This window comes from Elephas maximus, chromosome 19, assembly GCF_024166365.1.
Source record: "Elephas maximus indicus isolate mEleMax1 chromosome 19, mEleMax1 primary haplotype, whole genome shotgun sequence".
NCBI lineage: Eukaryota > Metazoa > Chordata > Mammalia > Proboscidea > Elephantidae > Elephas > Elephas maximus.
In genome coordinates, this window is record NC_064837.1 from 59,624,777 (window position 1) to 59,642,494 (window position 17,718).

Sequence of the window (17,718 nt, forward strand, 5' to 3'; positions counted from 1 at the left end):
CTTCTAAGAAAATATTAAATAACAAATAATGAAAGAATGGTACAATTTTACCAACACTGCTACTCCACTGTCATTGAGTTACGTAAATTATGTGTCAGTGTAACACAAAAGTTATCAATATGATAAAGCACAGTATAAAACAGTATATAGAGTTCATATTTCACAAAGATTACCTTTTTTTCAAAAACCTCAATGAACTGTAAAAATGTTAATACTGAACAGTTTTGATATCAAATCCACTCACTTCTTTTTAAAATCCATGACCAGCAGCCTTAATTTCAGACACACTGTTAAACTGAAGCTAAGATTTCAGGCAGCAATGAAATCATAAGAATGACAAGCAATGCAGTTCAGTTATCTCCCTCAAAGTAAAACTATATAAATAATTCCTTGATAAATGAATGGCTATTTTATTTTTAAAGACTTCTTCTTATGGATAAAATCCCATAATCCTTATCAGGAACTAAGTAATGTATTTTAGTAACTATGCTGCAACTCTTCTTTGAATACAAATTGTCACTGAAGCCCAAAATCGCTTGTCCCTTTCTTAGAAGATATATGGTGAAAGCAAATATTGTAGTCAGCTCCCTTTTATACCAAATTCAATTTTTAAATATTTTCTTGCAGTTTTGTTTACAAGCAACCAAGCTTCACTACAGAACACGTGGTGAAGTGGAAAAACATAGGAATGGTACTTTGTCATTCATTAGCTGTGTGAGCACAGGTAAGTCACTTAACCTCTCTGAGCTTTAGTGTCTTCATCCATACTACCTAGACGTGCACACTAGATTGTTTGAAGAGCAAAAGTAGTAATAAACATGAAAATGCTTTGTAAATTATAAAGTATTACTTACATATTAACTACCATGGTATTCAAGACCTTTAAGGTAGACATGGAACTCCGGGACAGACTTGAATAAAGAGTCCTGGTGGTGTAGTGGTTAAGAGCTCAGCTGCTAACCAAAAGGTCGGCAGTTTGAATCCACCAGCCTCTCCCTGGAAACCCTATGGGGCAGTTCTGCTCTGTCCTATCGGGTTGCTATGAGTTGGAACCTACCAGTCATGTAACCATATCATGTTACCATGTATGTATGTATGTATATCCCATTTTTAGATAGTTCTACTGTTAAAAAGACAGAACTTTAAAACTCTATGTACTTTTCTACCACTTTGGCATCTAAGTTAATGCTCACTGATTTTGATTTCTTTGGTGTATACCCTTTCCTTGTATTCAGAATTACCCATGAATTTTGTTCTCAGCATCTCGGATCAGTTTTTTAAGTTTGCGTGCTAAATTCTTATGCCACCCATATTATTTGCACTTAATATACCAATAAAAATATTATATCAATAAAATATTAAATAGCAAAAACCAAGAAAGAAACCAATGGCAAAATATGATTTGATTCCTGAATATATAATTTATTCCTTCCATTAAGTGATATACTGTCCACTAATGTGATGACATACACTAGAAGTTAATTACAACTATCCTATATGACTGATGGCAACATGCTAATCTGTTATTTCTATAATTCAGCATTTTTCATTTAACCCATAGTATTTCGGTCACTTTGTCCTGTTCTTGTCTTAGATTCTCTCACAGCCACTTTAGTCTCACTAGTACCTCACTGCTTACACTGTTTTCTAATCTGTTTCTTTGTGAAGACTATAGACACTGAAAAAACAGACATAGGTACTTAGCCACAATTAGTCTCCAGTAGTAAGTACTTCAGTTTACACCATATAGCACCATAAAGAGGAATGACAACCTGAAAAGATTACTGTTTTATAATCTTTGTCATATATTTCCAGCTTCTTAATTATTACACAAGAATCAGAATCAAAATGAAATATTCTATCAAATATTTTAGCCTATAAAATTATACTTTATTTTATAAATGGTCTAAGATTTAAATATGAAAATATATAAATTTTTTTTCCTCTTGCCAAGAAGACATATTAATGCTTCATAAGAAAAAGAAAGCAGCAGAATTAAATGACATTCATATATTTATAAAACTATATTTGGATGAAGGGACAAATATCTAACGAGCAGATAAATATTGAAGAGGCTTCATGTTATAGATAGTGTACAAATAAAAGCTCACAATACCATCAAGAAGGTGATCAGTAGACACTTTTTGCATGATGTTTCTTGTAATATTAGTCACGGGAGTATATCCAAGAATTAGGTTAGAGAGGGTAGATTTGTCCAAGGGGTTAAGTTCTACATCAGGCACTTCTTCATATTTCTTATTTGGATGCATCATGCTAATTAATATTAACCAAAATAAAAAAAATAGTGGAAACAGAATTTCCTAAAATAAAGAAACAAAGTGATTATAAGATGTGATAGTGGCAGCAAAAAATACCAGATTTCTATGCAAATGACATGCATAACTAATGCTTTAAAAAATAAAAAACGGGAATTTCGGTCTCCTTTCTTACGTATAAAAAGACCTTTTTTTTTAAATAAGAATTCTATCCCGAAAGAAATATTGTGTTGAGCAACTCACCTAATCAAACAGGCATATTAAGTAGTTTTTCCTTTATATTCAGTTCTACTGAAATACTTTAAAACTCAAGTCACAAAATTAAAGTGACACAAAAGCTAATATTTAAATATCTTAGATTACTAATGTAAAATATAATAAGTTTTCTCATAAAATTTAAAGTAACTTACCCATAAAAAGTCTTTCTTCAAGTATAAATTAGAATGCATACTTTAGTTATACCTAAATTTATACTTCCATAACAATACTCAGTTACATTCTATATTCAGCTTTAATGGGGATGAACTATTATTTCATCTTGCTGTTTACTTGTTTTGTTGATTTTAGGAGATAAATAATGTATTTCATTCTTTGAAATTCTTATTAGCTGGTTAACCAGAGCTCTTCTCTTCTTTTACCTCTTTAACTTTAAAAGCAATACATGCTTGTGGGTACAAATATGGGGCATTATTTTGGTAATCTTGGGAAACCCAATGGAGAGATCAAAAAGTGGGAGTGCAGGGGGAATAAAACTATGGTATAATGTTCCACTAAGTTTTCTGTGGAATTTTAGTCCATGAAACACCAACTGGAGAAATGCATGCCTAAATATTCAAAATTAAGCATCCACGTTTAGAAATGAACTAAAATCAGGAAACATTGTTACTTTTTTTTTTTTTACAGTTAGGAAACATTAGGTAATTTGGGTACTTTTCTGAAGCGAATACAACAAAATTTTCCTTTGCAAGCAAATTAAAGGAAGTTAAGGAAGTAAAATTATAATAAAAACGTACTGTGCAAAACAGATCAGCTAGAACACACTAAAGCAAAATAAACTGTAACAAGGCTTAAGAAAGAGTCATTTAACTTACCTGAACACTACTTTTTTTAGTCCTGCATTTAATTAGATAATTTTTCAGTAGGAGTGTTCTCGTCTGTCTCCAAACTCCCACCTCCCTAATTGCAGTGGCCATGTTTTCTGAATCAATCTGTTTAAGGAGAAAAAAAAAAAACAAAAAGCACAACACTGAAAACAAATGCTAAAGCACGTGCCATTTTCAACCGCAAAAACAAACTAACAGAGGTTTCAGATCTAGGTCAGATGGCACACTCCAAACTCCTACCTGGACAGCATGGAGCACCAATTCGAGAACTCTGAGAAGTAAACAGTGTCAGGCAAAACATTTCCACCAGAATTCAAAATACCACCAAACCAGCCATGACCTTATCACTTCTTCTCTGCTGGTAACCCCCAGACTGAACTCAATGTACCAGAAGTGGGCACTGGGGCACAGAGAGAGCTCCAGATGAATCCCTCTAGTTCTGGCTTTGACGAATGGGAAAGGGAACTCATACGCTCAGAGATCCCATCTTCTTTTCTACCTTCTCCTGTGCCCCAACGTGCCCCAACCCCCAGGAAATTCCATGGTAGCAGGGCCAGGCTGCAACAATGAAAGCATATGGCAACCAAAATTCTGAGGCTGTGGGACGTTCCTCTCCATTCAGTAGAGGTATGGATCCAAGAGGGTTGCTTTTCTTCTCTATCTGCCTCCCTGACAGATACAGAGAGAAAAAAAAATGAACACCGCCTCAGAGATCAAAGATCTAACATTCGTGTTACCAGAGTCACAGACAGAGAGGAGAAAAAGTGCTTATGCCGAAAAAAATACAATTACTGGCTGGAAACTTCCCAAATTTGTCAAGTGATATAAACCTACAGGTTAAAGAAGCTTGGTGAACCCCAAACAAGATAAACCAAAGGAAATCCATACCCATAAACACTGTGGAAACTAAAACAAGATGGAAGGACTCATGTCAGGCTCAGAGAACATCGCTGAGGCCTGGTTTCACAGGGCAGAAGTTTAAATATTAAATAATCTAACCCTTAGAGGTAATAACTAGATTGTTTCTTTAGATTTATGTGTAACCAACATTCTGGGTCTTTAGCGCCTACGTTCCAGACAAACAGGTACCTGCTGTTGTTGTTAGGTGCCCAGGGGTTAGTTCTGACTCAATGACTGTCTTAGTTATCGAGTGCTGCTATAACAGAAATACCACACGTGGATGGCTTTAACAAACAGAAATTTATTCCCTCACAATCTAGTAGGCTAGAAGTCTAAATTCAGGGTGCCAGCTCCAAGGGAAGGGTTTCTCTCTCTGTCGGCTCTGGGAGAAGGTCCTTGTCATTAATCTTCCCCTGGTCTAGGAGCTTCTCAGGCACAGAGACCCCAAATCCAAAGAACGTGCTCTGCTCCCAACACTGCTTTCTTGGTGGTATAAGATCCCCCTGTCTCTCTGCTTGCTTCTCTCTTTTATATCTCAAAAGAGATTGACTTAAGACACAGCCTAGTCTAGTAGATTAAGTCTTGCCTCATTAACATAACTGCCCTTAATCCTGGCATTAACATCACAGAGGAAAATTACATCAGATGACAAAATGGTGGGCAATCACATAATACTGGGAATCATGGCCTGGCCAAGTTGAAACACATTTTGGGGAGGGGGGGAATTCAAACCATAACACAATCATTGCTATGCTTGAGCCCATCATTGCATCCACTGTGTCAATCCATCTCATTGAGGGTCTTCCTCTTTTTCGCTGACCCACTATTTTACCAAACGTGATGTCCTTCTCCAGGGACTGATTCCTCCTGATGACATGTCCAAAGCATGTGAGACAAAGTCTTGCTATCCTTGCTTCTAATAAGCATTCTGGTTGTACTTCTTCCAAGACAGATTTGTTTGTTCTTCTGGTAGCTTATGGTATATTCAATGTTCTTTTTCCCAATATCACAATTCAAAGGCATCAATTTTTCTTCAGTCTTTCTTATTCATTGTCCAGCTTTCACATGCATATGAGGCAATTGAAAACACCTTAGAGTTGACTGTAAATTCTTTACAACTTCATAGTTTCTCCTTTTGTCATGATGTTGCTTATTCATCCAGTTATCAGTTTTGTTTTTTTCGGTTGAGGTATAATCCATACTGAAGGCTGTGGTTTTTGATCTTCATCAGTAAGTGCATCAAGTCCTCTTCGCTTTCAGCAAGCAAGGTTGTGTCATCTGCATAGCGCAGGCTGATGAGCCTTCCTCCAATCCTGATGCCATGTTCTTCTTCGTACAGTCCAGCTTCTCAGATTATTTGCTCAACATACAGACTGATTAAGTATGGTGAAAAGATACACCCTGACGCACATCCTTCCTGATTTCAAACGATATAGTATCCCTTGTGTTTTTCAAGTGACTACCTCATGGTCTATGTACAGGTTCCACATGAGCACAATTAAGCATTCTGGAATCCCCATTCTTTGCAATGTTATCCAAAACTTGTTATAATCCACACAGCCGAATGCCTTTGCATAGTCAATAAAACACAGGTAAACATCTTTCTGGTATTCTCTGCTTTCAGTCAAGATCCATCTGACATCAGGAATGATATCCCTCGTTCCAAGTCCTCTTCTGAATCCGGCTGGAATTTCTCGCAGTTCCCTGTCAATATACTGCTGCAACAGGTGCCTAGCCATCTGGAAACCTGCGTAGGCAGGCACTGACCCCCTGGAGACCTTCATCATCTGTCTTCTTAGCAAAACTGACATTTCTAAAGAAGAAAAGACTTCAAGGGACATTTTCATGAATATCTGAAAGACTGATCAAAACCACCTTAACTTTCCCAACTTTTCTTTGTTCCTCGGACTGTAAAAACCCTGATATTGCCCCGTTTCTCTGGAACACTCAGTTTATGCTGTGTGTTGCCCAATTCACACACTATATCATCAACTAACAGATCTCTGGTATTACTTTAACTTTGTTTCCACTCTTAGAAATTCTTTGACATCATAATCAAACTGCTGAAAAATAAAAGGAAGACAACAAAAAATCTTAAAAACAATCAGAGGTACTACCTATAGGGAAATAATAATTTGAATGAGAGTAGGCTTCTCACAAGAAACTACGGAGAACTGAAGGAAGCAGCACATCATTTTTAAAGTGCTAAGAGAAAACACCTGTCAACCTGGAATTCTACAACCTGTGAAAATATCCTCAAAAAATGAAAGAAAAACATTTCCAGATGAAGAAAAACTAAGAAAATTCACTGCCAGCAACCCTGTTTTAATTACTAAAGGAAATTCTTTAGACAGAAGGGAAATGACACTAAAAGAACACCTAAAACATGAGAAATGAGTAAAGAACAAAATAGCAAACATCTGGGTTAACAGACTATCTCCTTGAGTTCTCTTCAATATGTTTGACAATTGAAAAAGTTGTAACTGTCTGAGGAACATGTGAGAAAACTAGTAACAGGGAGCATAGAGGGACCAATATGAGGGTAAAGTTTATACATTCCACTGACAACGGCAAAACATTGATTCTAAGTAGACTGTAAAAAGTGGAGCATATCTATTTTGTAATTCCTAGAACAACTACTTCACACACACACACACACAAAAAAAAAAAAACTCTATAGGAAACCATCAAAACACAATAGAAAATTTTAAATGGAATACTAAAATATGATCCAATAATCCAAAAACAGGAAAGGGGAAACAGGAATTAAAAAAAAAAAAAAGAGGGAAAACCAGAAAACAAATAATAAAATGGTAAATCTAAATTCAAACATATCAATAATTATATTAAATACAAGTGATTTAAAAACATCAACTAAAAGACAAAAATTGTCAGAATGAATTTTAAAAATTAACTATATGCTGTCTATACGAAACTTGCTTCATATATGGTGTTATAAAAGCCAAAAACCAAACCCAGTGCCGTCGAGTCGATTCCAACTCATAGCGACCCTAGAGACAGAGTAGAACTGCCCCATAGAGTTTCCAAGGAGTGCCTGGTGGATTCGAACTGCCGACCCTTTGGTTAGCAGCCGTACCACTTAACCACTTCGTCACCAGGGTTTCCATATGATGATACAAGAAGTCTAAAAATAAAAGAAAGGAAAACGATGTACTATACAAACACTAATCAAAAGGAAGCTAGAGTGACTATATTAACATGGAAGTAATGTTAATATAGTCACTCTAGCTTTCTTTTGACTCAGAGCAAAGCTAATCACCAGGGATAAAGGGGAATTACATATGATAAAGAGTCAATTCAACAAGAAGATATAACAATCCAAAAAGTTTATGCCTCCAACAACAGAGCTTCAAAACACGTGAAGCAAAAGCTGACGGAACTGAAAGTGAAATAGATAAACCCACAATTATAGAGTCCAACACTTCTTTCTCAAGAATACAACTAGTAGAAAAATCAACAAGGACATACAGGAATTCAACCCATAAACCAACTGGACCTAAATATATGAAATGATGCTCTACCTCTATTAGTAACAAAAGAAACACACATTCAAACAAGGAGGTATGATTTTGCTTATCAGATTATCAAAGAAAAGAATGAGAGGACAATAGAAGCATGTGGTGAAAAGAGCAGCCTTAAATACTTTGGTTGTTGTTAGTTGTTGGCTCATGGTGACTCCATGTATGCAGAGCAGAACTACTCCACTGGGTTTGAACTGACAACCTTTCAAGCACTTAACTATTTGTGCCACCCAGGGACTTCTAACACTTTGGTAGTAACACTGTAAAATTGGCAAAACTTTTATACAGAATACTGTAAAATATAATTTTAAATGTACATGCCATTTGACAATTACATTCTATGAATTTATTGAACAAAAATTCTTGGTCAACACAACTAACACAGCCTCCACCAGACTAGGCCAGCACAACTAGATGATGTCAATCTACCACTACCAACTGTACTGGTCACATAAAGGGCCCCAGGCAGAGATGGACAAAAATATAGAACAAAATTCTAACTCACAAAAAAAAAGGAAAAAAAAAAAAAAGACTTACTGGTCAGACAGAGACTAGAGAAACCCTGAGAGTGTGGCCCCTGGATACCCTTATAGCTCAGTAATGAAGTCACTCCTGAGGTTCACCCTTCAGCCAAAGATTAGACAGGCCCATAAAACAAAACAAGATTAAAGCCCAGGGGCAAGGACAAGGAGACAGGGGGGAACAAGAAAGCTGGTAATGCAGAACACAAGGTCAAGAGGGGGAGAGTGTTGGCATGTCGTGGGGTTGGCAACCAATGTCACAAAACAATATGTGTATTAATTGTGTAATGAGAAACTAGTTTATTCTGTAAACCTTTTATTCTGTAAACCTTTATCTAATGTACAATAAAAAAAATTTTTTTTTTTTAATTCTTGGTCAAGGATATAAAGATTTGTAACTCAAAAAAAAAAAAAACTTTACTGCAGAGTTGAATAATTGGTAACAGCCCAAGTACTGATTAGTAAAGGTGCATATGAAAAATGAAATAGTGTGTAGTCAATGTAAATAATATACATTAATAGAGCTACAGCTAGTACAGAAAAAGGTACTGGATTTTCTAGTAAGCAAAAAATCAAATTGTGTGTAATACGATTCTGCCTTTATTAAAAAAAATATATATGTAAAAGCATAGACAAATCTTGAAGAATACAGACTAGACACTTAACTGCTGTTATCTCCTAGCACTTTAACTTCCCACTTTATTAGTTTCTGTACTGATTATTATAAGTCATAATTTAAAGAAAAAGTAAAAAAATCTCCATTTCTAAAAAGAAGTAGGCAAAAATGAAATAGAAAAAATATGTAGGTAAGGTGGGTGTACTACGAGAAGTAAAATGTGGTACATCCATATACAGAATAATGTGAAGCCATTAAAAATCATTTAATGGCACCATCTCAACCCTTCAGAGTAAAATAAAGCTTAACTCTAAAGACAAGTGGCCAGAGTCTCAATCGCAGTCTCCCTGATCCCTATTCAAATTTGCTTATCCAAGTAACCCAGGACCTCTGCACACCAAGAGGTACATGGAGGGCAGCTTAGACACAATAAAGGTCCAGTTAAACCTTCTTCCAGAGCAACTGGTGCTGCCTTGTTTTACACAAACTTATCTAATGGGGGCTACTGATGTGATTTCCCTCCAAAACGAAGACAATGTGCTCCAAATTGGTTATCTCCACCTAGATTTAAAAAAAAAAAAAAAGGCAACATTTTAAAGGCAATGCGTCTTCTCCAAAAAATTAATTGTATATTATAAAAGTTTGGCTTAAACAAGCATCCTTCTTTAAATGTTGAGAAGAAAGGCTATAAAAAATATCTTAATAATGCGATTATGGACAACTTTTACTTTGTGCTTTCTCTATTTTCACATTATTATTTTTATGTAATACATAAAAAAAAAATTTTATGTATTACTTACTTATGTTGTTTACTTACTTATGTTGTTAGGTGCCGTCGAGTCAGTTCCGACTCATAGCAACCCTATGCACAACAGAACGAAACACTGCCCAGTCCTGAGCCATCCTTACAATCTTTGTTAAGCTTGAGCTCACTGTTGCAGCCACTGTGTCAATCCACCTTGTTGAGGGTCTTCCTCTTTTCCGCTGACCCTGTACTCTGCCAAGCATGATGTCCTTCTCCAGGGACTGATCCCTCCGGACAACACGTCCAAAGTATGTAAGACACAGTCTCGCGACCCTTGCTTCTAAGGAGCATCTGGCTGTACTTCTTCTAAGACAGACTTCTTCGTTCTTTTAGCAGTCCGTGGTATATTCAATATTCTTTGCCAACGCCACAATTCAAAGGCATCAATTCTTCTTCGGTCTTCCTTTTTCATTGTCCAGCTTTCACATGCATATGATGTGATTGAAAATACCATGGCCTGGGTCAGGCGCACCTTAGTTTTCAAGGTGACATCTTTGCTCTTCAACACTTCAAACAGGTCCTTTGCAGCAGATTTACCCAATGCAATGCGTCTTTTTATTTCTTGACTGCTGCTTCTATGGCTGTTGATTGTCGATCCAAGTAAAATGAAATCCTTGACAACTTCAATCCTTTCTCCGTTTATCATGATGTTGCTTATTGGTCCAGTTGTGAGGATTTTTGTTTTCTTTTTGTTGAGGTGCAATCCATACTGAAGGTTGTGGTCTTTGACCTTCATTAGTAAGTGCTTCAAGTCCTCTTCACTTTTAGCAATCATTACGCAGGTTATTAATGAGTCTTCCTCCAATCCTGATGCCCCGTTCTTCTTCATATAGTCCAGCATCTCGTATTATTTGCTCAGCATACAGATTGAACAGGTATGATGAAAGAATACAACCCTGACGCACACCTTTCCTGACTTGAAACCAATCAGTATCCCCTTGTTCTGTCCAAACAACCTCCTCTTGATCTATGTAAAGGTTCCTTACGAGCACAATTAAGTGTTCTGGAATTCCCATTCTTCACAATGTTATCTATAGTTTGTTATGATCCACACAGTTGAATGTCTTTGCATAGTCAATAAAACACAGGTAAACATCCTTCTGGTATTCTCTGCTTTCAGCCAGGATCCATCTGACATCAGCAATGATATCCCTGGTTCCATGTCCTCTTCTGAAACCGGCCTGAATTTCTGGCAGTTCCCTGTCAATATACTGCTGCAGCCATTTTTGAATGATTTCAGCAAAATTTTGCTTGCGTGTGATGTTAATGATATTGTTCTATAATTTCCACGTTCGGTTGGATCACCTTTCTTGGGAATAGGCATAAATGTGGATCTCTTCCAGTCAGTTGGCCAGGAAGCTCTCTCCCATATTTCTTGGCATAGACGAGTGAGCACCTCCAGTGCTGCATCTGTTTGTTGAAACATCTCAACTGATATTCCATCAATTCCTGGAGCCTTGTTTTTCGCCAATGCCTTCAGAGCAGCTTGGACTTCTTCCTTCAGTACCATCAGTTCCTGATCATATGCCACCTCTTGAAATGGCTGGACATCAACTAATTCTTTTTGGTATAATGACTCTGTGTATTCCTTTCATCTTCTTTTGATGCTTCCTGCATCATTTAATATTTTCCCCATGGAATCCTTCACTATTGCAACTCGAGGCTTGAATTTTTTCTTCAGTTCTTTCAGCTTGAGAAATGCAGAGCATGTTCTTCCCTTTTGGTTTTCCATCTCCAGCTCTTTGCACATGTCATTATTATACTTCACTTTGTCTTCTCGAGATGCCCTTTGAAATCTTCTGTTCAGTTCTTTTACTTCATCAATTCCTTCTTTTGCTTTAGCTGCTCGACGTTCGAGAGCAAGTTTCAGAGTCTCCTCTGACATCCACCTTGATCTTTTCTTTCTTTCCTGTCTTTTCAATGACCTCTTGCTTTCTTCATGGATGATGTCCTTGATGTCATTCCACAACTCATCTGGTCTTCGGCCACTAGTGTTCAATGCGTCAAAGCTATTCCTCAGATGGTCTCTAAATTTAGGTGGGATATACTCAAGGTCATATTTTGGCTCTCGTGGACTTGCTCTGATTTTCTTCAGTTTCAGCTTGAACTCGCATATGAGCAATTGATGGTCTGTTCCACAGTCGGCCCCTGGCCTTGTTCTGACTGATGATATTGAGCTTTCCATCGTCTCTTTCCATAGATGTAGTCAATTTGATTTCTGTGTGTTCCATCTGGCGAGGTCCATGTGTATAGTTGCTGTTTATGTTGGTGAAAGAAGGTATTTGGAATGAAGAAGTCATTGGTCTTGCAAAATTCTATCATTCAATCTCTGGCATTGTTTCTATCACCAAGGCTGTATTTTTCAACTACTGATCCCTCTTCTTTGTTTCCAGCTTTCGCATTCCAATCGCCAGTAATTATCAATGCATCTTGATTGCATGTTCAATCAATTTCAGACTGCAGCAGCTGATAAAAATCTTCTATTTCTTCATCTTTGGCCCTAGTGGCTGGTGTGTAAATTTGAATAATAGTTATATTAACTGGTCCTCCTTGTAGGCATATGGATATTATCCTATCACTGACAGCGTCGTACTTCAGGATAGATCTTGGTCCTTCTTCCTAGTCTGTCTTAGTCTGGAAGCTCAGCTGAAACCTGTCCTCCATGGGTGACCCTGCTGGTATCTGAATATCGGTGGCATAGCTTCCAGCATCACAGCAACACGCAAGCCCCCACAGCACGACAAAGTGACAGACACATGGGGAGTATTACTTACATAGTTTTAAAAAGTAATTAAAAATTAGGCATATACTAAAAATATTAAATGAATAAGTTAAAAACAACAAACCAAAATCTCTTTTTTTTTAAATGCAGGCGAGAGTGGAGGGTACATTAAAAATAAATTCTTCTAGCAGCCTTATTAATGTTTTATCAGATTCAGTAAAAAATCTCTAAGCAAAAGAAAAAAAAAAGAAGAAAAAGAAAGACAGACAGACCACACTCATTCAGGGATGATCTGATACAAAACAAACACAGAAACACTAACCAGCGCAGCAGGAACATTCTCAAGTTCTCTGCCAAAACACATTGATTTCACGGACACCACTAAATTATTCATTCAAATTGAATGCAGCATGCTTGCTTCTTCATTTCCAGATAACAGACACCTCTTAGAGTAGCTAATGGACTCACAGTATCTTTCCTTCTTTGAGAACTGCTCCCTGAACTGAGGACTGAGTTTCTATGCTACTCTTAGTTAGAACTGTTTAAAGCAGAGCTAAACCCTCTCCCCCACCCCTAACTCAACCATCATCATCACCACCACTACCATTACTGAGTTGTGTCAGTTGAATTCTTTCCTGGTAGTATGGAATTTTTGAGTAAGACATTCAAAGACTAGGAATCATGGAAACTGAGTTACATTAATGACAACATTAATGTTCATAAATTCTTGCTACTGAAGTATCCCTAAAGGTGTCTGGTTATCTACTGTGCTGAAAACTTGACTTTTCTTCCTTGGATTATGTGACATGCCCTATTATCCTTCCAACATATTTTCATTTCCACTTGAACTATCCAGAATCAGATTCTATTTCTTGCAACCAAAGGAATCTTAAACCACTATAACAATACTATACGTTCTTAAATCTATCATCAGAATACTCATAAGAAAAGCTAGAACAGTAACTTTCAAAGTGGAGGGTGGGAAAGTAATGAGGAATATTAAAAAACCCCTGCCTGTTTCTCTCACAGTAAGTGGCCTGAGGTGATTTCTCAAAATCGTTTGCTAATCACTTGACCTGGGAAATCCTACAAAATCATGCAAATCAAAAGGTCCAAATGTTCAAGTTCATTTTAAGGACATCCATGAAACTGCCCAGGCCGTCAAGGGTATGCATATCTGAAAAGCCACCAAGTATCTGAATAATGTCACTTTACAAAAGCAGTATGTGCCTTTCCAACATTATAATGGTAGATGGAGTTGGTACATATGCCCAAGTCAAATGGTGGGGCTGTACAAGGTCAGTAGCCAAAAGTGAATACTGAATATTTGCTGCATATGATTAAAAATGCAGAGAGTACTGCTGAACTTAAGGGTTCAGATGCAGATTCTCTGGTTACAGGTGAGCAAAGTCTCCAAGATACGCTGTCATACTTATAGAGGTCATGGTCCTATTAACCCATATATGAGCTCCTCTGATACACTGAGGTAATCCTTACTAAAACAGAAACAGAAACAAATTGTTCCTAAACCAGAAGAGGAAGTTGCACAAAAGGAAAAGGTATCCCAGAAGAAACTGAATAAAAACTTATGGCTCAAGAGTAAATTCAGTATAAAATAAAATGCAGATAAAAGTAAACAAACAAAAAAAACCTACCTCTCTCCCTTCTCTAGAATATACAGAATACCAATGATACTAATGGGAGTGCGTATACCACACATACAACAGTTGCTGTTGAGTCAATTCTGGCTCATGGTGGCCCAACGTGTATCAGAGAAGAACTGTGCTCCATGCAGTTTTTGACAGCTGATTTTTTAGAATTAGATCGAGAGGGCTTTCTTTCTCTCACTCTTTTTAAATTGTGCTTCCGGTGAAAGTTTACAGAGCAAATAAGTTTCTCATTAAACAATTAATACACATATTGTTCCATGACATTGGTTGCCAACCCTGTGACGTGTAAACACTCCCCTCTTCTCAGCTTCGGGTTCCCCATTTCCATTTGTCCAGTTTTCCTGTTCCTCCTGGCTTCTCATCATTGCCCCTTGGCTGGTGTGCCCATTTGGTCTCCTATGTTGTTGTTATACAGAACCAAGCACTATCCAGTCCTGCGCCATCCTCCTGATCATTGCTATGCTTGAGCCCACTGTTGCAGCCACTATGTCAATCCATCTCCTTGGGGGTCTTCCTCTTTTCTGCTGACCCTCTCTTTACTTTACCAAGTGTGATGTATGTCTCTAGGGACTGGTCCCTCCTGATAACACGTCCAAACTATGTGAGACAAAGCCTTGCCGTTCTTGCTTGTATGGAGCACTCTGGCTGTACTTCTTCCAAGACAGATTTGTTCATTCTTTTAGCAGTTCATGGTATATTCAATATTCTTCGCCAACATCAAATTCAAAGGCCTTAATTCTTCTTCAGTCTTCCTTATTCACTACCCAGCTTTCACATGCATATGAGGCAACTGAAAACAGCATGGCTTGGGTCAGGAACAGTTTAGTCCTTAAAGTGACATCTTTGCAATGCATCTTTTGATTTCTTGACTGCTTCTTGCATGGGTGTTGATTGTGGATCCAAGTAATAGGAAATCTTTGACAACTTCGATCTTTTTTTCATTTGTCAAGATGTTGCTTATTGATCCAGTTGTAAGGATTTTGTTTTATGTTGAGGTGTAATCCATACTGAAGGCTGTAGTCTCTGATCTTCATGAGTGTTTCAAGACCTCTTCACTTTCAGCAAGCAAGGTTGTGTCATCTGCATAAAGCAGGTTGTTAATGAATCTTCCTCCAATCCTGATGCTACATTCATCTTCATATAGTTCAGCTTCTTAGATTATTTGCTCAGCATACATACTGAATAAGTATGGTAAAAGGATACAACCGTGAGGCATACCTTTCCTGACTTTAAACCATGCAGTATCTCCTTGTTCTGTTCAAATAACTGGCTCTTGGTCTATGTACAGGGTTCCTCATGAGCACAATAAAGTGTTCTGGGATTTCCATTCTTCACAATGGTATCCATAATTTGTTATGCTCCACACAGTCGAATGTCTTCTCATAGTCAATAAAACACAGGTAAACATCCTTCTGGTATTCTTTGCTTTCCACCAACGTTCATCTGACATCAACAAATGATATCCCTTATCCCACGTCCTCTTCTGAAACCAGCTTGAATTTCTGGCAGTTTCTGCTAACGTACTGCTGCAACCACTTTTGAATGATCTTCAGCAAAATTTTATTTACGTGTGACATTAATGATATTTTTCATAATTTTCATATTTGTTTGAATCAGAAAAGAAAGAGCAAAATGGATGTCAGAAGAAACTCTAAAACTTGCTCTTGAACGTAGAGTAGCTAAAGTGAATGGGAGAAATGATGAAGCAAAAGAGCTGAACAGAAGATTTCAAAGGGTGGCTTGAGAAGACAAAATAAAGTATTATAATGACATGTGCAAAGACCTAGAGTTAGAAAACCAAAAGGCAAGAGCACGTTCGACATTTCTCAAGCTGAAAGAACTGAAGAAAATATTCAAGCCTCAAGGTACAATAATGAAGGATTCTATGGGCAAATCTCTGAATGATGCAGGAAGCATCAAAAGAAGACGGAAGGAATACACATAGTCACTGCACCAAAGAGAACTGCTCAACATTCAATCACTTCAGGAGGCAGCATATGGTCAGTAACCAATGGTACTGAAAGAAGAGGTCCAAGCTGCACTGAAGGCATTGGCAAAAAACAAGCCTCCAGAAACTGACGACATAACAATTGAGATGTTTCAACAAATGGATGCAGTGCTGGAAGTGCTCACTCCTTTATGCCAAGAAATTTGGAAGACAGTTACCTGGCCGACTTACTGGAAGAGATCCATATTTATGCCTACTCCAAAGAAAGGTGATCCAAATGAATGAGGAAATTATCAAACAATATCAAAAATCTCAGATACATGGTTGAATTATGTGTGTTATTTGTTTTATAAGTCTGTCTAATCTTGTTGGTTGAAGGGTGTAACCTCAAGGGAGTAACCTCAAAACTGAGTTAAAAGGGTGTTGGGGTACTATACACTCAGGGTTTCTCCTGTTTCTGTCAGACCAGTAAGTCTGGTCTTTTTTTGTGAGTTTGAATTTTTTATACATTTTTCTCTGGCTCTCTCCAGGACTCTCTACTGTGATTCCTGTCAGGGCAATTGGTGGTGGTAGCTAGGCACCATCTAATTGTGCCAGACTCAGTCTGGTGGAAGGTGTGGCAGTCGTGGTCCATTAGTCCTTTGGATTAATCTTTCCCTTGTGTCTTTGGTTTTCGTCATTCTCCCTTGCTCCAGACTGGGTAGGACCAGTAGATGTATTTTAAATGGCCACTTACAAGCTTTTAAGACTCCAAACGCTACTCACCAAAGTAGGATGTAGAACATTTTCTTTATAATCTGTGTTATGCCGATTGAGCTAGATGTCCCTCGAGATCATGGTCTCTAGCCCTCAGCCCTGTAACTTAGTTCCTCAGGGAGTTTGGATTTATCAATGACACTTCTATAACTTTGCCTTAGTCAAGCATTGATCTTCTCAGTATTGTGTACTGTCTTATCCTTCACCAAAAGTTACCACTAATCTATTGTCTAGTTAGTGTTTTTCCCTCCCCACCCATTTCCTCTCTCCTAACCATCAAAGATTGTTTCTTTCTCTGCGTAAACCTTTTCATGAGTTTTTATAATGGTGGTCTCATACAGTTCTTGTCCTTTTGTGACTGATTAGTCACTCAGCATAATGCCCTCCAGATTCATCCATGCCATGAGATGTTTCTCAGATTCATTACTGTCTTTATCATTGTGTACCATTCCATTGTGTGTATGTATCTTAGTTTATACATTCATCTGTTGTTGGGTATTTAGGTTGTTTCCATCTTTTTGCTATCATGAATAACGCTGCAATGAACATGGGTGCACATATGTCTATTTGTGTGACGTCTATTATTTTTCTAGGATATATTCCTAGGAGTGGGATTGCTGGATCACGTAATAATTTCTAGCTTTTTAAGGAAGTTCCATATTGTTTTCCTACATAGTTGTAGAACTGTATGTTCGTATCTTTTGCCCACCTTTTAATTGGATTGTCTTTTTGTTGTACAGCTGTTAGATTTTTTTATGGATTTTAGAGATTAGACCTTTGTCAGATATGTCATAGACAAAAATTTTTCCCAGTCTGTACGCTGTCTTTTTATTTTTTTGTTTAAGTCTTTTGATGAGCT

The 17,718-nt window shown here is 37.4% G+C and overlaps 1 protein-coding gene across 4 annotated transcripts in view; it reads right to left on the reverse strand.

Annotated features, from left to right (window-relative positions):
* The window catches only part of ABCA5 (ATP binding cassette subfamily A member 5), an 83,934-nt gene that overhangs the window by 53,240 nt on the left and 12,976 nt on the right, over nt 1-17,718 (reverse strand). For all 4 annotated transcript variants that reach the window (XR_007513987.1, XM_049859424.1, XM_049859423.1 and 1 more), the window contains 2 exons: nt 3,368-3,484; nt 2,117-2,321 (listed from right to left, as the gene is read on the reverse strand). Coding sequence is in view for 3 of the 4 variants with exons in the window: in XM_049859424.1 (XP_049715381.1) it covers nt 2,117-2,321; nt 3,368-3,469 (307 nt within the window). In the remaining variant the exon portion in view is untranslated. The remainder of the gene's footprint in view (nt 1-2,116; nt 2,322-3,367; nt 3,485-17,718) is intronic.